General features: G+C 39.7%; 2 protein-coding genes across 2 annotated transcripts; one reads left to right on the top strand and one right to left on the bottom strand.

Annotated features, from left to right (window-relative positions):
* Nucleotides 1-181: 181 nt before the first annotated feature.
* On the top strand, nucleotides 182-12,323 carry alpk3a (alpha-kinase 3a). Its single transcript, XM_079680785.1, has 14 exons — nucleotides 182-485; nucleotides 783-1,056; nucleotides 1,636-1,757; nucleotides 2,093-2,210; nucleotides 2,332-3,631; nucleotides 6,234-8,652; nucleotides 9,039-9,186; nucleotides 9,685-9,812; nucleotides 9,913-9,948; nucleotides 10,033-10,307; nucleotides 10,405-10,493; nucleotides 10,592-10,809; nucleotides 10,923-10,971; nucleotides 11,057-12,323. The coding sequence occupies exons 2-14, from the start codon at nucleotides 917-919 to the stop codon at nucleotides 11,382-11,384; spliced, it is 5,370 nt and encodes a 1,789-aa protein (XP_079536911.1). The 5' UTR covers nucleotides 182-485; nucleotides 783-916; the 3' UTR covers nucleotides 11,385-12,323.
* Nucleotides 12,324-12,872: 549 nt separating this feature from the next.
* slc28a1 (solute carrier family 28 member 1) lies at nucleotides 12,873-19,509 on the bottom strand. The gene is made up of 18 exons (XM_079680786.1): nucleotides 19,434-19,509; nucleotides 19,117-19,196; nucleotides 18,969-19,042; nucleotides 18,525-18,616; nucleotides 18,238-18,427; nucleotides 17,862-18,003; nucleotides 17,484-17,597; nucleotides 16,827-16,901; nucleotides 16,649-16,729; nucleotides 16,461-16,541; nucleotides 16,161-16,286; nucleotides 14,791-14,921; nucleotides 14,542-14,710; nucleotides 13,986-14,183; nucleotides 13,777-13,858; nucleotides 13,597-13,695; nucleotides 13,419-13,518; nucleotides 12,873-13,244 (listed from the first exon to the last, which is right to left on the bottom strand). Exons 1-18 carry the CDS (start codon nucleotides 19,435-19,437, stop codon nucleotides 13,127-13,129), a joined length of 1,956 nt encoding a protein of 651 aa, XP_079536912.1. The 5' UTR covers nucleotides 19,438-19,509; the 3' UTR covers nucleotides 12,873-13,126.
* Nucleotides 19,510-22,597: the final 3,088 nt, after the last annotated feature.

The following is a 22,597-nucleotide window of genomic DNA, read 5'->3' as shown; positions in this document are numbered from 1 at the left end:
CAAATTGATGTGAAACATGAGCAGCAGGTCTCCATGTTTTGACCATGTGTTGCAATACAAGGTGAGGGGTGCTGTCGTTATGCAACTCTTGGGCAAAGCAGGACATAGAGCATTTGTTTCCACAAGCTACCAACACAGACATGTTTTGTAAGTCCACATCCACTACAGTGTCTCAAGATGGGACACCCTTTTTCCAACCTAATTCGATTGATCAAAACAAAGCAGGGAAAATGTATTGCACAACCCTTGTTGATATAACATTTTTGGGGTATTTGCTCATGGTCTAAATGGTTAGCTTTTACTTTAATTTCAATTTTTAGACTTCTGTCTATAGTCTAGTTTTGGAAAAACGTATGTGCTCTTGCAACTATTTGTAGAGCTGCTATAAATAGGGCCCTGCTGGCAACACATGCGTCTATGATAGGCAGTTACAGAGACTTTCTTCACAGACTGTGGCTCCAAAGCAACATTGACAACATCTAATGGTAAGTTGGACATTTTACCTAGTTTTGGGGTGACTAAGAAACACCTGAATTGTATTCCTAACACGTACAAGTCAATAGCATGTCTTTGGTTTGTGATTGACCACTTACAGCCCTTCCACAGTCTGATAGCCGGTCCTATTTATAACTTGCTCCATTGCAGTACTTTGCTTGGTCAGAAAGGACAGGCATTGAGTCTGAACGGTGTGTTTGATGAGCAAATGAACCTCTTACTATATTTCATTAACTTCCAAGAGATTCTGGTACCATTCTGAACAGTATCTTTTTCTTCTTCTCCAGGGGCTTCCACATGGATAACACCATTACATTTGTGCCTTGAACACAGACAAAACTTGGACGTGAGCGCAGATCAGTTCTGTGGTACTGTGGGTGATACATTTCCCTCGGATTTTGCACTTTTGCTTCAGTGGACGATGACTTCCAGAAGACCAATGGCCCGCTCTGTCTCTGGCAATGGGAGGACAAGCAGCTTCAGTGAAGAGGAGGGCAGCTCTTCCAATGGCCGCTCGGAAAGCCGCAATCCTTACCTCTCGAACGTTAGGCCTGAAAACAGGTAGACAGCCTCATCTATAATCTATATGACATGTGTTTCTGTTTTAAACCCATGAGAATAGAAGTGCTCCTTTTGTTAAAGAAGAGGGACATTATTAAACTATTTCATGTAGGTGGGTTATACACAGAACTCAAGCACTGACATCCTTTCATTTGCCTTCTCTCTGAATAGCTATTCAAGGTATTCTCACTACAGGTCACCGAGGTAATCTTTACTTTAAAAACATTCCTCCCAACTAACAGCTTAACCACAAAAAACGGTTTACCCCAAGAATGAAACCTACACACGTTTGAACTGTAATGTAAGTGTCCGGTTTGTCCAGTGTTGCGTTGATAAACATCGTTCTAAATGTTGGATTGACAACCAATGTTTGCTTGACCTCTCACAAGTCTTTGTCACTCCTTTACACTCTCGTCACTACCAGAAATCTCCATTAACATCCTTTTTTCCCTAATTAAGCAAGTTATTGGAATGTACTGCACAGAGGTGAAGACGTCCCTGGTATAATGCTGAAGTGTCAAAACTGTCTATGATTTAAAAGCAATACATTGACTCTAATGCATTCGTGTTTGCTTCCAGGAGCACTTTGTGCAGCGTCATGGCTCAACTGACCGAGGACATACAGCCGTCCTTTGAGTCCACCTTGAAATCGAAGGCAGTTTCAGAAAACTGCAATGTGAAGTTTACCTGTGTGGTATCAGGTACGTGTGCGTTCACTTGCATGGCTTAGTGTGGGATTTGTTGGAGTAACGGAAGCATTTCTGTATGTTAACTAAGAAAGGGTTTACTGTTGATTGCAGAAAATAACAGTTTTATTCTTCCTGAACGGCTCTTTAAACACAACAGCCAATATCATCTTCAAGCTTTTTCTTCTGGATGTTGTGTTTTTAGCTTCAGGCAGATACTGTAGGATAAGTGGGCCTGTATAACAGCAGCAGCTGTTCCTGCAGTTGACACATCATAAACTTGATTCATAGCCTAAAAACATGTCCGTGCGAAAGCTTCTATACTGTATGTTTACTACCCATGTCTTTAGGTTACCCAGCTCCAGAACTGAAATGGTATAAGGATGATATGGAAATGGACCGGTACTGTGGACTCCCAAAATATGAAATTCATCGTAATGGAAAAACCCACACCCTCCATATTTACAAGTATGTAACGTGACCTTGTAAATTATTATAAATTCAGCTTCTCATTTGTTTACTTATTTGTTTAATTGTTACATCGTTGGCTTACCTATACTATGAGATTGATAAATGTGTCTGTTTTCAGAAGCACATTGGATGATGCAGCCATCTACCAGGTTTCAGCTAGCAATAGCAAAGGTATTGTCTCCTGCTCGGGAGTTTTGGAGGTCGGCACCATGAATGAGTACAAGATCCACCAGAGGTTCTTTGACAAGCTGAAACAGAAAGCAGAAAAGAAGAAGAGCGAACTAGAGGGAAACACTAAGAAGGGGGGTAAAGAAAACGTTGAGAAAGAGAGACCGCAAATTAGCCCCGAGCGTCCTCCAAGGAAGAGGCATGTCCCCCCACTGGAGAGGAGGCCGGCGGTCAAGGAGCCTGAGGCTGAGGAACAACTGGGAGCTGCTGCAGAACCTAATGGACCTGTGGCATCCCAAGTCCTGGAGAAGAAGATATCTCCACCTGAGGAAACCTTGGCCAAAAAGAAAATAAAGATCACAAATGGTATAGATGCTGAGGTCAGCAAAAGCAGCTGCAGCAGAACCACCAATATGATGGGTATTGGAGGAGAAAACTGTTATGATGGAGGAATTGGTTTGGCACAATTCCTGTCAGAGACTCTCCAGGCCACAGAGGAGAAAGAGAACTCATCCAAAGGGGAAACCCCTGAAGAGATGGATATACCTATTGTAAGTGTCAGTAAAGAGAGCGAGCAAGAGATGATGCAAACATTGAGGGAAAAACAAGAAAAAGAGGAAGATTATGTAAGGGAGAAAAATAGAGCGGCGGAACTGGCCACAGAGAGGGACAAAGAAAGGGCAAGACAGTTGGAGATGTCGCATACACTACCAAACACAAAACATGGTTCACATGCCAGACATCACAACAAGGCTCATAAGGATCAGGACCATCACAACATGCAGGCTTCCTTAACCTCTGTTCTTCACTCAGTCAAAGATTTCTTCTTTGGTAAGACCAAAAAGGACTCTCATGATCACATTGAGAACAAGGAAGGGGAGCTCAACCCTTCTCCTGTTTCAACGCCACCATCATTTCGGTTGCAAACAGGGCAGAACCAAGTGGGCAAGTCTCTCCAAGAGGACGTTGTGCCTATGGAAATGGATCAACCAAAGGAGCCTTCTAAATCTGTGGATATAGAACAACAGTCAGCGTCACTGAAGCCACATGAACATAAGCATGAAGACAGCGTCCAACACACAGTCCATCCACCAGAACATAAGATACCACCTGAGAGCATAGAGCAGCCCAGGCGGGAGAGTGTGAACGCAGAGGACAGTCCTGTGGAGGTCATGGAGGTCTCTGTGGGGCCAGAGATCATTGGTCCAGGTGGAGAAATGTCATTATCGGGGCTTCAAGTTCTCACTGAGGTACGTACAGAGGTCTTGGAGGACAGCTGGCTGCCACTTGAGTGTTATATATAGGCTGCATTTGTGTGACAAGATAAAACAAGATAAGCTACTTCAGGGCTGAACCCTGAACTATGTCAACTATGACACAGTTTAGGATTTGAACTGCTGCTAGTTGAAAATGTGGTTGATAAGAAGCATATGATGACTTATTGTTATGTTATATTCGTGGGTAAATGTGAGACAGTCAGGAAATGCAGCTGCTATGAATCATGTGGTTGAAAATCATCAGTGTTCAACCACAGGGGGAGTGAGTCGTACTGTGAGGCTGTGGTTTTACTGCATCTATATCACTGAAGAGTGACAAGCCCAACAAGATAGTGTGTGAGAAATAGGGAACTATAAGAACCGAGCAACTTGCACTGGATATGTTTGTGGGTGGGGGATGTTGTGGATTTATATTACACACTGTAAGTTAGGATAGCGAATATCTTAATATGTTGGCTGCAATGAGTGGGACAGGAGTGCGTCAGAGATCATGATGAAACTGAATGTCAGAAGGGGTTCTCACGTTTCAAACAGGCCTTTGCATGACAGAGGGTCTGGCTGAGTGGGAGCCGAGCGGCAGGTCTCTGCATGAAAGAGGGACCTCGTCACATTGGACACATTCCTCACCGCCGCCCCGTAGTTTAAAATAAACCTCTTCCTCGTCTACAGAAGAGGCAAGAAGGCAGCACTTCTGTCATCTCGGGGGTCAGCTTAAATAATTGCTTCATGAATGTCATGTGTGACGGTCATGCTATGATTTCCACTTTTGCATTACATTGATCTAGTTCAGTTTAATCTTAATCTGCTAATACATGACCAGATCTTCCCAGATTTTAAACAAAGATATGCAAAAAAAGCTTCTCAGATTTTACCTGAAACTATTAGAGGACCTTTTGAACAATCTCTGTCGATCCTAGAGGGACACTAACTTTTGAAAAGCAGTTGCCAACATACAATAGCTTTTATTGTACATACATGATAAATCATTCAAATGTATCACATTTTCCTTATTGCAGAATAAGAAAGTTATGAAGAAATGTTTTATTACGATTATTTATAAATGTTCCTTTGGTTATTTAAATCCATCAAATCAAAACGTTCCTTAAAGTTAGATTTTTGTATTACTGATGTTTGTATGTAAAGGTATTCGGAGTTAACCTACAGTATTGCTTTGTACCTTGAACCAGCAGATGAATGGAATAGGACATTCACATAAAATGTTGTCGTGCACAATGACATGTGGAAGAGGAAACAGAAGTCTAAGTTTAAACGTTGTGAATCTGTTCACGTTTGTTCGTAATTTGGAACAACAATGGTACATTTCTAGGACGGCCGCATTTACTATCTGACGTCATGGATGTATGAGGAAGTCAAGTGCTTTGTCTGAACAGTGTTTTTTCTCACCTTGGTGGGACACATGTTTTCACACGGAGGTGTGCTTCATTTTTAGACTGAATATGACACCATTTCCCTTCCATCGAAAGCAGCAACTTCTTTTTTTGTTAGTTCTCTCTGCTGGCCAACCATCTTGTCACGTGGCGCAGGTGGCTTCATTACTCTTCTGCATTTATTGTAATGGTATGAACAGCAAAAAAAGGGGCAGTAAGGGGAAAAACAAAACTACAGCTTGAAGCTTTATTCATAAATCTTCTCTTAATGCTATCCACACTTAAAGAAGTATGTTAAGTTTGATTGGTTACCTCAACAGCTTGATGATGACAACAGATATATAGATCATGCATGTTATGACATGTCTTTTGTCAAGATACTTGACAAGCAAGTTATTTGTGTAAACACCACATTGGTGCCAATCATGTGGGAATTTCTCTGTGCGTGTTTCAACATGGAAGACAAAGCACAGAAACACTTTCAAGCTCAGTGTAATTGTTTTATTCAAAGACATAACATTTTTACATCATATTAAAATCAATAATTGAAAGTTAGAATACATTTTCAGCTAAATTCAGACAATTTTTAACTAAAGAAATATCATCCCTAATTGTTAAAAAACATTGTATTGGACCCTTGTATACGTAAACACTTGGTTTCAGCCATCTTGCACGTGACATGAGGTAAAGAAGGGCCTAATAATAAACTGACATGTCATACAAGACAAGAATATCTTGACTTAACTGGAGTTGTTCCGCATTTTTTGTTGAACAATTTATCGTTTACCTATCAACTTGTAATGAATCAACTGATTCACACACTGATCTCCCTGTTCTTCTCCTCTGTTGGGGAACGTCACTCTGCATTGCAATATCATGTTTGCCAGAATATTTCACTGTTAATGCTTTTGTTAATTTATGGTAGAGAAACATTTCTCAGTCTAAAAGTGTCACAGTGTCAAAGGTCACTGCAGTAAGTCTTCTTTAACAAGCATCTTAAAAATACCTATCACTTTTTTTCAGTAGGTTGTGTGGTCTCTATGCCACTAACACATGTTACATGCATGCATAGGCAGTACCAGCAATGTGAGGCATGTGTGTTTCATTGAGTTCATTCCAACAGAGAAACACTGCAATGGCTGCAAATGCCCTGAAGTACTAAAATGATTTTTTGTTTCCTTTGTCAGGCTGAAGAAAAATATTCTCAGATAGTATCAGCTATCAAAGAGGACTTCGTTCACCAGCAGGAGCCAGATCACCTGGTAGTTTCACCTCAACCGTATCAACGTGCTTCAAGAGAAGAGTCCTCACTTAGGGATAAACCAACTCTTTTGTTACAGACCCACGGCCCTTACGAACAGGAACGTTCGCCCGTTCCCCCTGTCAACGTTATCTCAGAGTCAAACAGCCAATGCCTTGGAGAAGCATCCTGTGAAACGTTACAGGAACAGAAGATAAGCAGTGCAAAGATGGCTACAGAACCTGACACAGGGGAGTGCCATTCCTCCAATAAGTCATGTGAGGATGAGAAAACTGAAGTGAAATCAAACAAACAGCCTTGCTTGGATATAAACAGATCTGAGATTACCAAATTAAGAACAGGTTCACTGGAAGAGAGAATAGAGCCATGTCAATTTGACTCACCAGGTCAGGTGCTTTCACCTCTCCCTGCTGTGGCTACAGACAGTGTAGAGAAAGATAATGTTAAAGAACAGACAGAATGTACTTCACTTATTCAGGAAATGAATGTAGGCTTTCCGCTTACTGTAGCCCCAGAGAGTTTAGAAAAGGTTGACCTAAATATGCAGCAAGGATGCACTTCTTCTGTAGTAGAGGAGAGCACTAAAATCCACAATGTCAGTGCAAAACAGAGTTTAAACACAGGTTTGAGAAGCAGTGAAGAGGAAAGCAAATTGAAAGAGGTATTGATTTCTGCTTTAGATTCAGAAGTGAAGTCTTGTAACGATCTTAGAACCCAAGAGGTGGAGGCAATTTTAGAAAGTGAGAGCACTGAAGCAATGAATGAGTGTGTAAAGTTAGAAGTAAAGACTGAAAAGATAAAACCAGTGAAAGCAGATGAGTTTGATGAATCAAAGAGCCTTTTAGTAACAGAAAACAAGAAACACAGGATTGATTCACATCAAAATGGCTGTGTGATTAAGCAGGGCCAGCCTTCACTGAAGATCCCAGAGATCAAAATATCTAGTATTGAAGACATCCCAGATATAAATCCAACTGTGGCAGGCGTAAACCCAATGGAACATTTTGTAATTCCAATAATTGAAATAATCGAGCCTGAGCTCAAAGAGCCCACTCTTCCACTAACTATTCTGGCACCAAACAAGGACGAATCAGAGCCTCCCACTTTGCAAAAACATGATACAACTCATGTGTGTGAGGTAATAGAGCAGCATTTGGATAATTTTCCAAGTTTGCTGCCCACACACAAAAGTATGCAGAATAACAGCAACCTCTCCCCTACAGATGTAATAAAGGAAGTTGCGCAATTAGATGACAAGAGAAATATTTTTGAGCTGGAGCCAGCACACAAGAAGAGCAGTGAACAGCTCCCCCAGATGAATCATGCATCAATTCCTGTTATAAGTGTTTCATGCACTGATGATAAGGAGGACAAGGTATGTGTAAAGGCACGGCAGACTGATGATACTCCAACAGTGTCTTTGTTTGTGGTGCCGCCAATATCCATCACTTGTCATGAAAGTGATTCTGGACTCACACTGCCAACTCAAAGTGAGTGGACAGAAACAGAAACTTCAGCTGCTCCGCAAAGGGGAACCAAGCAGGATGCTGATGATGAGAATAATACAACTGCGGCCGAAAAAACTCAAAGTGGCAAGCAGAAGCAAGTAAAAACTTCAGAAAAGGGTATTAAAGAACACACTATGCTATATGAAGCTCTGATTCCAAAAGGTGGTGACAATGTGCTTTCCTTCAATAACATAGCCAAAGACAACATTGTACCTGAAGTCTTGAAGGTAAAAAAAGAGGCAAAGATAGAGAATACTGTGTCTGTAGAGGACCTCCAAAGAAACAGACCATCTGTTGAGAGACTCTGCTTTAAACCCCCACCACACCCATCATTGAGTCCAGCCAGTCTTCGCAAATTCATGTCCAGAGCTTCTCAAGACTCAGACATATTAACTAATGACAAAACAGATGAAGATTTAAGTGGAGGCTCAACACCCACATCCTCCCTGTCCTGTGAGAGCAGTCCCCGTCTGAAGCGCAGAGACAGTCTGACACTCATACGCTCCGCCACGCCTGAGGAGCTGGCCTCCGGAGCTCGTCGCAAGATATTCATGCCGAAACCTAAAGAAGATGGAGAGGGAGCAGTGGTAGGTGCCTTGGATACTCTAAGCAAGAAGGAGAACCCTTACATGTCACCCAGCCAGGCGCGCAGAGCAGCATTACTACAAGCTCCCACTGGACAAAACACCCCACCAATGGAGAGGCGCTCTCCTCTGCTGAGCCGCAGGAAGGCCACCTTGGAGGTGCCAAAGGTTGTGGAGCAGACTCTCACTGTGGAGCCAGTCAGCACTAAACCAGAGGAGAAACCTGCTGAAAATAAGCTAGACCCTTTGAAAGGTAAAGAATACATCAGTGTTTACAGATGAAGTTTGTGAATATGTTATGTGTATGTTTCCAATGAGAGCTGTATCAACTTGTAGGCACAATATGATATTACTGTATGTTAACACTATAACTTTTCATAATTTTACTTTATTTAAAGAAAATAGAAAAAATATTCTCAATTTGGCTCAATACTCAATTAGCAGTTCAATGCCTGTTCATTTGACTTTTTTGTCTGGTTTTTCCCAAAACATCGTAACACGAGTGGCTATGTCAAATAGTTAGTTTGTCAACACTTGAATCCACTAGTCTAAGTACTCGAGGAAGTGGAAACATTAGAAAGTCTCAACTCTCCAGTAGAGTATATATTTACCTTGGGCCCCTCTCTCATACACCACCAGCTCCGCAGGTCATCCGTAAGATCCGGGGGGAGCCGTTCCCGGATGCCTCCGGACACCTGAAGCTGTGGTGCCAGTTCTTCAACGTGCTCAGTGACTCCACCATCAAGTGGTACAGAGATGAGGAGGAAATTCTAGAAGTGAAGAGAAGGTAAATCCCCTTCTTACCTTACAACAACACAACTTGAACCACCTGTAACACAAATACACAGCAGTGTCATATGGTGCTTGAGTTGTTGTATTACTTACTGCTGCTATTCTTTGGAGCATTTACAGCTGACATGTCTGGTAAAAGTGGCCAGGTTCCAAAAGTGCGACAATAATGCGTCAAGGATGAACAGGATTAATTTTGGCCTCTGAGTTCGCCCATGGCTTTCTGTCATTCTCAAATTCTCACTGCAGCTCATATGACTGAGAGCCCCACAGCTGTGACACAGATGGGTGAATCTCCGGCTAGACACAGACGCTGTAACCTGACACAATATTTTTCCCATCTCCAGGGGGCATTAAACGTCTATATATGTCCTATGGGCTGCTGTGTCAGCACAGAGTAGCCATCTATCTCACAGTGACACCTTGTGGGTTGTTGTTGAATCTTCATCTAAAATGGTTTCATGATTATGTGTTTTCCCCCTTTTTTATCCTCAAGTGGAGGAGATGAAAGCCAAGTAGCACTGGCTGTTGTTTTAGCATCCAGCCATGACTGTGGGGTATATGGCTGTACGATCAATAATGAATATGGGACTGACACCACTGACTTCCTGCTCAGCGAGGACAGTAAGATACAGTATTCCCTAACATTCTTTAGTGTGAAATCTATTTCTAATACGATATAAAAAGTCATTTTATGACTCATTCTGTATTTATTTGTTTACAGTTCTGTCTGAGATACTACTAAAAGATGACTTGGAAGGTAAATTCTTTAGTTATAACATATCAGCCAACATTTTTCTGTTAATTTTGCTCAATGTAAATATGTGTTTCTGTTCTCCTTTAGTTGGAGAGGAAATCGAGATGACCCCGCTGCTGTTCAGCAAAGGCCTGGCGGACTGTGGCAGCTGGGGTGAAAAATATTTTGGCCGCATCATGACCGAGACTGCGCAGATTGGAGAGGGCTGCGCTCACAAGGCCAGCAAAGTGAAGGTCATTTATGGCCTGGATCCCGTCTTTGAGTCTGGAAGCGCATGCATCATCAAAGTTCAAAGCCCCATCGCCTATGGGAACACACAGGAGAGCAACCTGCCAGACAAAAATCTACAGATAACTAAGCAAGTGAGTTGTGGAGTTTTGTGTAAATTGCTTCCAATCATTCCTGGTGATTAGATTTTCATGACATTTATCTGCTTTATTGAATTATTTCTGTTGCTAGGAATGCAAAGTCCAAAACATGATGCGAGAATACTGTAAAATCTTTGCGGCTGAAGCAAGACTTATTGAGAACTTTGGCTTTTCACTAGAGTAAGTACCACACTTATTATACAGTAACTCTGATAATAAATTCCTATCAAAATCTAAAACACTGCTTGTGATTAACCCGCTTTTTGTGTTTCCCAAAGAGTGATTCCTCAGTATCTGATGTACCGGCCTGCAAACTCTGTGCCATATGCCACATTGGAGGCTGACCTTAAAGGTGAATTCCTCAAGTACTGCAGGATGGATCCTAAAAGCAGGCTGATAACACAAACCGGCTCTGAGGTGGAGCAGAAATGCAGCACCTTCCAGCATTGGATCCATCAGTGGACACACGGCAATATGCTGGTTACTCGTCTGGAGGGTAAGGCCCACATCATGCTTACAAGTGCAATCATTTGTCTATTTATTTAAATAACAATAATGATAATAATAATAATAATAATAATAATAATCTTCTGTGATTTATATTTGCAGGTGTTGAAACAAAGATAACAAATGTTGGAGTTGTGACCAAGTCAAAAGGGTTTGTATCTACACCAGGGCATGCAAATGTAAACGTAGCTTTCTATCAGAATAGCTGGAATAAAAACATTTCCCCTTTATTTCAGATACCAAGGACTAACAGAGCAGGGCTCTCCCGAGGTGTTCGAACAGTTCCTGACACACCATCAGTGCAACTACTACTGTGGACTTCTCGGCCTACGCTCACTGAAGTCTATCGACAGTCAACCCACCAAGATAAAGGGCTCCAGGAGCCCCCTGCTCAACCGCAAGCTGGGCTCTAACAGCCCACAGCTGCAGAGGAAAGGACAAAGCCCTCAGACGTCCCGAAAGGCTAGCCCAAAGGTGACTAGAAGAGTCCTGGAGACAGAGGATAATAAATCAGGCGCAAAGCCCAAGCCTGCAGTAACTGTTGATGTTCTTGAAGTGAGGTAGGGAAGATGTGCCTCTTCTGTGTCAAGCAAGATTTGATTGTTTTAAATGGTTCGGTATTACATTTTCTTTCCAGTAACGAAAAACCAGCAAGGACAAGGAAAGAGTGAGTCTAAAAAGGAGTGTTTTGTTGGCCTGACTTGTCATTGAGATTGCTGTGAATTTCTCAGCTTTCATTGCAATTATATTACATCTATCCTCCAGCTACTGGCTGTAGTTGAAAGGTTGGTAAGAATGTCAACAGCTAAAGCATTGTATTAACTTTAACAGAAGCAAAAGAAACACTCGGTCAGAGCAGAGATGAAGTTAGCTATTGGATAGTTTGAAACACTTGCCTTAGCTCTACGAGTGGATAAATAATTCTAAAAAGTAATAATACAAAAAACGTGATCATTGAAAAATTAACCTGACATACCCATAAGAGATGATGGTGTGATGTAGAGAACTATTGATAATAAAAACCAACGCCACAGAGCGGGTTGAGGGTATTCATATTAATGCTGCATTTTCCTCTGTGATGTACAGTATGAGCGTAGGATATAACGTTTATTTTAGAGACTTTATTTTTGGCTTGCATTAGTAATGCCTATGCAGCATTTTTTACACAGCAAAGTTGAGCTCATGCTGTGAAATGACATCTTTTTGAGGTCAAATATTTGTGTGTGCACTTTGTCTTTGGCATAACTTGTTTTGTAGTTTTTGAATACTTTTTATCTGTGTCCTCTTTGTCAATTTCAGTTCATTTAAATATATGCTGGTGAATGCAAAGCAATGAGGAGCGAGGGGCTTACCAGTCAACTCTTTAACTATGGTATGCTCATGCTCATTGACATGAAAACACACGGGTGTGTTCCCAGCAATGAGGAAAGCTGCTGAATGAGTTCCACAGAGTAATTTGGATCCGACCTATGGACTGTGGGATAAAAGCACACTGAACAAAAAGAGCAGGCTCAGCACTTTCAGAAGCCTATTAATCACTAAGTAAGGCTCCCTGAATGAAGTCTGTCAAGTTTTACAGCAACTGGCAACCACCTTCCACTGAACAAGAGAGCTGTGAGTATTTCTAGTGCAGGTATTCAAAGTTAAATAGTAACTGTAGTCACTTGCCTTTTACGAATAATAAAGACCTGACATGAAATCCTTAGGAATTCCTAAAAAAGGAATCAATGATCAATGAGAGTTTTCAAAGCTGCCGTTACTTAACATCTCTGTAATTACATGATTCTTTATCATATATAAATTATAAAAGAGGTTGGAATAAAGTTGAAACATCGACCAGTGGATGATGGGGAAATCACTGTAATGTTAAGGTGTGGTGTCGTGTTAAACAAACTGTACTGTGTTTGTGTACATAAAGTCAAAGGACTGATTATCTGAAGAGTGATTGAATGAGTGATTAAGAAGAATAAGTGTGTGTTTACCACCTGTGCTTTTTGTCATGTCAAATCATGTCAGCAAATGTTTTTTTAAATAAAAATGTTTAAAATGAAAAACCTTGTGACATTATTTAATCACTTAATTTAATTTTAAATATTCACACTTATCAAACTGTTGATGCCTGAATATTTCACGAGGTATATTTCTTAAGGTGTCCTTTAAATCCTTTAAATACAAATTGCATAAAATTACAAAACTATACTGTACATGAAAGATACATTCATCTTGTGTCAGATTTGTGTGATACAAATATACAACACAGGAAGAGAAGACCCGTAAATAAACAACACTGATGCATCTTTCCTCTTCTAGAAACAAACTGGCACAGAGAGGCCAAAGTACTGACAGCATTTAGAGAAAAATACAGTGGTGTTTGCTACTGCGTTCCACGGTTCTTCAAATGAGATGGTCCCGTTGTTAACAGTGCTGAAAAAAAAACAAATTGTAGATGTTAGTCCAAATGTAGATATTGACAGATATTACTTAACTTAATTGATCACAGCTATACAAATGCACATTTTAAAATCTATTAAACCTGTGTGGGCCTGATGCCTTTCCTTTACATTTTTTAGTAATTCCTTCTAATAAAAATGTACTTACCTTTGAAAAAGGTCTTGGCAGCAAGTTTGTATATTTACATCGGTGGCATTGAAAGCTTCAAACAGCGTCACGCAGTCCACTGGGGTAACAACGAGGATCCCTAAGAAATGAAGTGAAAAAGCTTCTCAGTTACAGCACAACATGAAACTGCACCCCCTGTTCAATTCAATCATCTCACCTGCAACACAGGCATTGATGAGAGATACACAAGTTGCAGTGAGCATAGCTCTCAACACCATAGAGGAGATGTCACCTCTTCTGGAAGGGCATATTGAGGCTTTGAGAAAAGAAAAATCATTATTGAGAAATTATCCTGTGGCAGGAAAAAACCATGACGATGGGGTGAAAAAATACTCACACAGGCCTCCAATCATAATACCCAGCGAGCTGAAGTTGGCAAAACCACAAAGAGAATAAGTGCTGATTATTTCTGACCGGACCTGAAACAAAACAAAAATATAATTTAAATCATGTAATTTTAATTTGCCTTTCCAAAAATAATTTCCCTATAATTGTTTTCTGTGTTAAACACACCTATACAAACTCCAACTTAGAAAATGTACTCACAGATAACCATTGTAATTCTCCTCCCACAAATTGTTCAAGCCCATTGAGTCTGTTGGTCTTCAGTGCAGATAGTGTCTGATAAGCCACAAACTCATTGAGGAAGAGCTTTGTCCCAATGAGTTTAGCCACAGTGAAACTCTCCTTATACGGTATTCCTATCATAAAAGCCACCGGCATGAATACATAGGAGCAAATCATCTATGAGCACAGGGAGACAAATGGTTATTTATTTGGATATTGTAAAACTCCGTAGTTAATCACAGGAAAACTGAACAAAATCTGTGTAACGTCAGCATAAATAAATACATGTCAGTCCAACAATTTAATAAATGATAATGTAAATAAGAAATCACATGATCAAAACAAATATGAATTTAAATGTTTCTTTATTTTACCTCAATACTTTTTTTATTTACTACTATGTTCATTTCTTTCTCTTTTTCTAATCTTTTTTCATAGCCAGCTATTTCTGAGTACCTTTAACACATTCAGATTTGTTTAAAAAAACATTATCAAAATGTCAAATTTAAGTTTTCTGTCTTGTACTAAAACATACTTCAAATGTGATATCAGGACGTCCCAGCATACTGCCAAACCAACTCAATGCTTCATTTATGAACCCGAGTATGGCTAGGAAGGCTATCAAATTTGCAGCAATGTTTGCAACAAGACCTATTGAAGCAGACGCTCCACTGCTAGCAGCCTCCAAGATGTTCTTTTCATCACTGTAGAGTTAACAATTGTATTTTTTATTATTCATAAAAATCATGAAAACGTACGAGAATTTAAGGGACATAATACACACCCAGAAGAAACTTTAATACTCTTCTCTGACTTTAAGGCACTCTCCACTGTCTCTGGGTAAGAAAGTTTGGAGATGGCCAAAGCACAAGGAGCAGCCATTACAGAGGCTGAAAGCAATGCAGACGCATCAATCTGCAAAATAAAAGGAAATGTAATTTAATGCAGGTGTTAGACTTTAGAAGGAGTTCCTGCATTAATAAGAAACAAATACAGTGTTTGGTATTCTGCAATTGAAGTAAACAGAGCCACTGTCAAACGTAAAAAAGTCTAAATTGCTTTTTTATTAAGCATCAACATCAGTGTTATACTCAATATCTAAATGCAGAGCATTTGCAGATTTGTACAGAGAAAGAGCACCATTATGAGGTACACAAATGCAAAACTGATGATGTTAGTCAAACCTATCCCTCGCCCAACCATTATCTTTTCCTGTTTTAATGTTGTTGATGTTGATTTTCTCAACAAATATGGATTGCTGAGACAAGGGAGTGGCTTGAATATGACCTGCTGGCACCTTTCTTCATGTCATCCTCTTTTTTATGTTATTGCCCAGGAGTCCATTGTTTCATAATGTCAACAGGTTTCTCTGCTAATTAATTCATTAATAAGTTATCATAGCATATCAGCTTTTTGAGGATGTGTTTTGGGTGCTTATCAGCAGAACTACTGCAAATGATTAACTTCTCTTTGTTGTTCAGTAACCTTCAAAACCTGTTTTTGTAGATCTTCTTCCGGGACACTCTAGATGGCAGTAACATGAATCACTGCAAATTGCGGTAATTAGCCCGTTAGTTCTAACCGGTTTATCTTGAGCTATTCGACTTTATTGGCTCCACTTAAAAAAGTAAATATTTTTGTGGTATGTCCCAGGTTTTTCATCCTGGGCCCCATTAGTTTCCGATCTGAGCCTTGTCTAAAGCCTTGCACATTTTTCAGAAATAGCTGCTCTGTAATAGTTCACAAAGCATAAAGACTGCTAGCTTGCTTACTAAAAGATCTCTTAGTAACCATAACGTTAGGATAATGAATTGGCAGAGAATCTCAAATGTCTTCTCCTTGGAGAAGCACTTGTTGGCCATGTACTATTTGGCCATTGGCCCTTTTAAACTTTAAACCTCTTAGTGTTAGTTTAAGTTTAAACTGGATCACATTTGTAGTTTAATTTATCTACTGTTTTAAAGAGAGGTATAAATGTTTAATGTTTTTTCTGATATTCTCATCATGAAACCCGCTTTAACCTACAAGCCTTTACATTGATTTACTCCCATACAAAAGATTGTTATTCATGTAGTATTCATATAGATTTTTTTTTTCTTAATCATTATTTGTGTATTAACCCTGTATCCAATGGCAATCAAAACGTAATCTCACCCCAAATGAGATGAATGCCCCCATGACACTGCCTGCAATGGTGGCAAATCCACCAGTCATAACAGCATGGATCTCAGAATTGGTCATGTCGATCAAATAAGGGCGGATCAGCAGAGGAGCTTCAGTCTAAAGCACAAAAAAGGTAGAGCAAAAGTAAACAACAGAGAAACTGTAGGATGCAGTTAATAATATTTTGTATTCAGACATGAAACTTGAATCCCAGCTTTCTATGATGTCAAAACGTAATCAGTCAAATGTGAGAGATATAAGTGCAAAGAAATCAAGCGTTGCTCAGACTACCTGCCCAACAAATATATTGCCCGCCACACTCAAGGTCTCTGTGGGAGAGGTTCCCATCGTTATCTGCATAACCCATGAGATCTGCATGGACAAAAACACATTGCTCTCGTTCATAATATGATTGCAGGCTTAAGTTATACAACCCCAGACCTTTGCTGCCGTGAGCAATACGTTTAATCTTTCTTTACCTTCAAAATGAGCCACTGCATTATTCCCAAATAGTAAAGGATTGACATCACACTGCTGAAGAACACAACAATGGGCAAAGCCTGAGGAAGAAATCACCAAATTAAATTATAACATGTTTGATTTTAATAAATTGAATATTGGTTTAGTGCCAATATATAACTCAATGTCACCACTTACTTGAAAGGCAAAGATGTTATCGATCAGATCCCCAAAGACAAAGCGTGACCCTTCTTTGGTATAGTCAAGGAATATCTGTAAACATGACAAAGAAAACATGGGTTGCATTATTTCAAATGACTGTTTATTTTCTCAATCCTTTCATCCACTCTTAATTTTGATTTGGTAATAGGAAGTCTTTGAACTAATCGGGCAACCACACATTAAAAAGTGACATGCCTGTCTCACATTGTGCTGATTTCACCCTTAGATGACCCAAAATGAGGCTGAATAGCACCATAAAGTAGCTCTAAAGATAAGCATATACATTACATTACATTACATTGCATTTAGCTGACGCTTTTATCCAAAGCGACTTACAATCAGTGCATTCAACCAAGAAGATACAAACTTGAATATACGATCCACTCAGTAAAAGAATAGTGTTTCTTGGTGGATAAGTAACGATGTAAATACATGAAAAGACTGATGGGCAAACCAGGAGTGATTTCATAGTAACACTACTCACTTATGAGTTGAAAATAAACGTTTTAGGATGTTAGTAAAATGTATGGTATTTGTATTTGACATTTCTGATATAATACTTGAGAAAGCAAGATAGGACTATAAACCATGATGAAGCCACACACATCTACAAAGGTTTAAGGCTTTATATACCTGCACTTGATTTCCAAGCCATTTGAACGCTATGCTCCCAGGCGTTGTTCTTATTACAAAAAGACCAATGCAGAACTGCAACCCGAGACCCCAAAACACAGGCCTCCATGACACCTAAAAGATTTTCAAAAAGGAAATGGTTAGTGACTGTATCAGGGAGTTGCCAGAAAACCTTATTATTATTATTATTGTTATCGCAAGAAAGCACTTCTGCTAAACCCTAAGATGATATGGGCACAAGGCCAATTGATATCAAATGTATCAGCAAAACAGACAGAGATAACTTGAGCAATAACTCCAGAGCATGTTTCGAAACAGTTCTCAGTGACAATGCATCCTTGAGCATAAATTCAGTGGTTGACTCAATGCAGAACTCACCGCTGTCCTGTGTGCTGACAAGAGATACAGAAGCACGACGAGCAGACACAAACCTCCTAACGGGATTAGCTCCTCAGGGCACTCCCACTTGTCAAAGGCGAGAAACAGAACAAGCAGGGCCACAACTGCTAAGATGAAGACCCTATAAACACAATAAAACACACCGTCCCTCATAAACAGGTTTCATAATCAGACACACACCTCCTAACAGGATTAGCTCCTCAGGGCACCCCAACTTGTCAAAGGCGAGCCACAGAACAAGCAGGGCCACAACTGCTAAGATGAAGACCCTATAAACACAATCAAACACACCTTCCCTCATAAACAGGTTTCATAATATGTAGCTTCTTCAACTGAAAACAAGACGTCCACTCACCATTTTAGCCATTTCAAGTTAGATTTGAAGCATTTTACAGCGGGGCGGAAACACTTAACGATGCTTTCTCCTTTGTACTGCTTCACAAGTTCATATGATTTAATGACAATAGCTAAACTGGTGAGGACTACAAGAGCGATGGCCCTCTGGAAATCCAATAGGCAGGCTGCGATGAAGTACGCCACATAACCTGCAGGACAGAAAAAAGCATTTACAAGACAAAGTTTTATATATATTTACTGATTACTGCACATTTTTAAGACAAATTAATAGACTTTCAGTATTACCTGCTCCAAGTATGCCCAGCACGACATATTTGAAGGTTTGGGAATGTGCCTTGATGTAATCCTCTGAGGCATTTAACGGCTTGGAAACTTGGCTGAAGTTCAGGACCAATGTACACAAAACATAATTCTGTTTTAAACAGTATTTTCTTGGGTAAAAAAAAAAAGGTTTTTTCACATGATCATAGATTCAAGACCTATTAATGGATATTTGCCCAAAAATTTAGAATTGATAATAATGTTACAGTTTACAATAGCACAGAAAGAAGCTGCAGATATTCGGTTGAAAGTATATTAATTTTGCACATATACAGTACTGTACATTTACATATAGTATAATCAAAATGAACATTGCATAAGCAGTCAACCTGCAGGGATAATTGCACCCAGGAAAAAACAATTTTAACAAAAAATATATAGAAAATACAATTACTTGAAGTGACATACCTTAAGTATGATCCCAATCCCTTTTTAGTCCCTTTGGTCTGGCTATTGGAGCCGTTAGTATCAGTAATGCCATCCTGAAAAAATAAAGGAATATTTTTTATGACCATGTTGTTTCATTATCTTTAAAGAAAGGAAATGTGATACATACCTCTAATTCGAAAGCCGGGTTGTCCTCGCCATTTCCTTTAGCGCGGGTTATTTTATCGAACTGGACACCGTCAGTTTCCGCTGAAAAAAACAAAGAATCTTTGTTCAAGCTCATGCAGCAGCCTTTGGTAGAGCAGTTTAAACTTTACCAGCCAGGAATGCCAGACAAGTAAAAAACTTTGTTTCCAAATTATACTATGAAAAATAAACTTAAAATAAACTCCACATAGTCTTTGTAGCTTAATGGTAAGCAAAATAACTGTTCAGATCTGCTAAACAAATGGCTTCATGGAAGGAAAAGCTGAGCTAATGGCTTACTCATTATGCGTCGTCCTCAACCTGGCAGTGAAATGCTGTGATGTGAAACACACTGCAGGAAAACATAGTCTGCCCAGGCTTGGAATTTCGTCATTTTAGGGGCAAGGCCATTTGGCCTTTGGTGTCACACATTTAAGGGCGCAAAGGCCACATGCCAGGGCACAAAGGCCACTGAGTGAAACATTTGGATTTGGAGCTTACAAATACATAACTTCACTTTCTGATAAGAAAAACACACAAATGACATGGGAAACAAATCACTGTTTTAATATCAATAATGTCAAACATTATATCATCATATAGGCCTATGCCTCCTTAGTATTACCGTATATAAAATAAAATACTTTTCTTTGAATAATTAGTGTTTGGTTTGTTTTCCATCTACTACTTCTCCCATTCACAAATCAAAAATCTAATCTAAAAATCTAAAATTATATTAATATGTAACAAATATATTCAATTTCAGAGCAGAAGAAACAGCCTTCAAGGGTCAAACTCTGCACATACATCATTCAGCAGTGCACAGTGAAGTGTGTGTGTGTGTGTGTGTGTGTGTGTGTGTGTGTGTGTGTGTGTGTGTGTGTGTGTGTGTGTGTGTGTGTGTGTGTGTGTGTGTGTGTGTGTGTCTGTGAGAATCTATGCATCAGCTAAATGCAATGTAATGTAATGTAAGATGATCGATGGCTATGCCATATTTGCCTCTGAACCTTGAAAAGTGCATGTTTCAGGCTTATCACGAACAACAGGAGGGGTCACAGACATAAGACCAGCTGTTAAATAAAGCTCTTCTGACCTTAGCTGGCATGTGGGTATATATTAATGCTGCCCATTATGGGCACAAGCAATTTTCACCCATGTATTAATTATATGTTTTACATTTGAGTGTTTCCTATCCTCTAAACCTCCAGGGATGTACACAGTTTAATACTGGCAACTTCTTATTATGGGAAATGAAAACGTGTTTTAAAACTACAATTCCCAGTAGAGACGTGCCATAGAGCATGTTGCAAAACACACAATAGCCAGCATGTGTAGTTCTGGGGATGGGAAGGGGGCGACGGGGTGGACCCGTTCAAATGCAGTTTTGGACAGTCTGCCGTGGTTCCATCCCATTTCAAAGTGCTGTTCGACGCTCGGCGTAATCCTCGGCGCACACTCAAACATCCAATCACAGAGCTTGAGGACTATCACAGGGTTTGTCAAGCGAAGCGGAGAGAATACTTACTTCTGGGTGTAAAATTCTCAAAAGCAACTAGGCTACTATGAGCTGCTCCGACCCTCGGTCCTGACGGACTCCAACTTGTGTTTATTAATCAAACAAATAAATAAACACAAGGATAATTATTTGTTATTGTTGAGTAAATAACAGTGTGTGGTTTAGAGAATAATACAAAATTAGAAGAAAAAAACGATGAAACAATACAGATTTCAGTATTCTGAGCCCCTACTCTCCCCATAACTGACAGCAATAAAAGTCCTACATTATTTAATTAAAATAAAGAAATAAAAACAATAAGTGTGGCTTGATATTGAGTTAGAAAAAGGTTGATAAACGCTGTGAGAATGGATCTGCGGGTAGCATTCGCTCGCGATCTCAAGTCGTCTACATACAACATAAGCTCGGGAGGGTGTGTGTGTGTTGAAGTATTATTTGAGTTATTTGAAGTATTAAAGTAACGTGTTATGGCAGGAAAGTTCAATCTGGTATATTCATTTTAATGTCACCTTATATAGAATATGTGTTAAACTTGTGATTTCTGCATTGAGTGACTTCTGCCTAGCAGATACCAAGAAGAGGCCCCTAGGGTCTCTCTGTTATCAATAGTCCTTGCAATTAACAGGGGAAGTCCCAGATACATTTTCAGATAATGTAGTTAAAGTCTTGTAGAATTAATGTTTATCTCCTACACATCCTGCAGGCCTGGAGACTTGGGTCACCCAGCAGTAACCAAGATAAACGTCCTTTTGAGCTTATCAATAAAATGTATTCATTCCTAGTAAGCTGACTTTGGGGTGAAGGGAAGTTCAGGGAAGCCATTAAGCCACAAGAACAATTAAACTTCTGTTAATCAACCAAAACTCATGACTTTCAGGGGACAGGACATTCGGACCTATAACAAGGGTCACTTCCTAGAGAATATGTGTGTGTATTTCTTACTGTGATCAGATGTCCTGTATAATCATTGATCAACTATTCCTGTATTAGTGTTTTATTTGATTCCTCTGCTTTTATTCTTTCATATGTGGGTACTGGAGGGCTACAAACAGTGTGGAGAAATTAGCTTAAACATGTTTTATTACTCTATGGGAAATGGAAGCAGCATGTCAAATGATCAGGGAAATCTACTTGTTTTAAACATATGTGTGTGGTTGATTACTTTGTATTAATAATAGCAGTATGTGTAAAGGAAGCTGGAAATATGCAATGTGAAACCTTTTATTTGAAATAAAGATTCTGCAGGGAATATTCTTAAAGAACAATAGCTCAAGTGTCTGGAAGAGCTGCAGGCTAAATGAGTGTGCGGTACTTTTTAACTGCTTAAGATCAGAGCTGATGTTTTCCTCTTGTTATTATTGTTTGAGGTTAAGGTAACTCACATGTGTTATTTGTATAATCCAACTATAAAAAACTATATCTTAAAACTATCTTTATAAAATGCCAAAAGTATGTGAAACTTGCAAGGAGGGGTTTGTTATCTCGAATGTAAGGGTCGCCTCTGGCTCGCGCTGATTGGCTGTCTTTTCTAAGTGGAGGACCCCTCGGGGGGGGGGGGGCAGCCGCATAGCTCCTCCTGGGGTTTTGGATATAAGCCTATGCTTTCTTTAGACCACTCTCTTCTTTTCTTCAAACTGACCAGATCCGTGAGATTGGAGGAAGAGCAGGAAGTAGGCCTACTTCCTTTGTGTTTGTATTTGTATTTGTATTTGTATTTGTATTGTTACTTTTTATCATTAAAACAAGATTATTGTTTAACTTGCATTCTGGTGTTTCTTAATCCCTTCCTTTTTACGAATTTACCCAGCTTATCAAACGACACGCGGAGACGAGGGTGGTTTTAAACATCCACCAAATCTCCAACAAATGGTGACCCGACGTGTCTGAGTGGGGTGTTTTCGGGGAAGAGACCACCAGCAGCAAGCGGACGGAATAGTCCAGGGCTAAA

Source organism: Notothenia rossii (genome assembly GCF_949606895.1).
Source record: "Notothenia rossii genome assembly, chromosome: 5".
NCBI lineage: Eukaryota > Metazoa > Chordata > Actinopteri > Perciformes > Nototheniidae > Notothenia > Notothenia rossii.
Note: the sequence above shows the minus strand (reverse complement) of the source record. Positions and strands in the feature narration are given on the sequence as shown.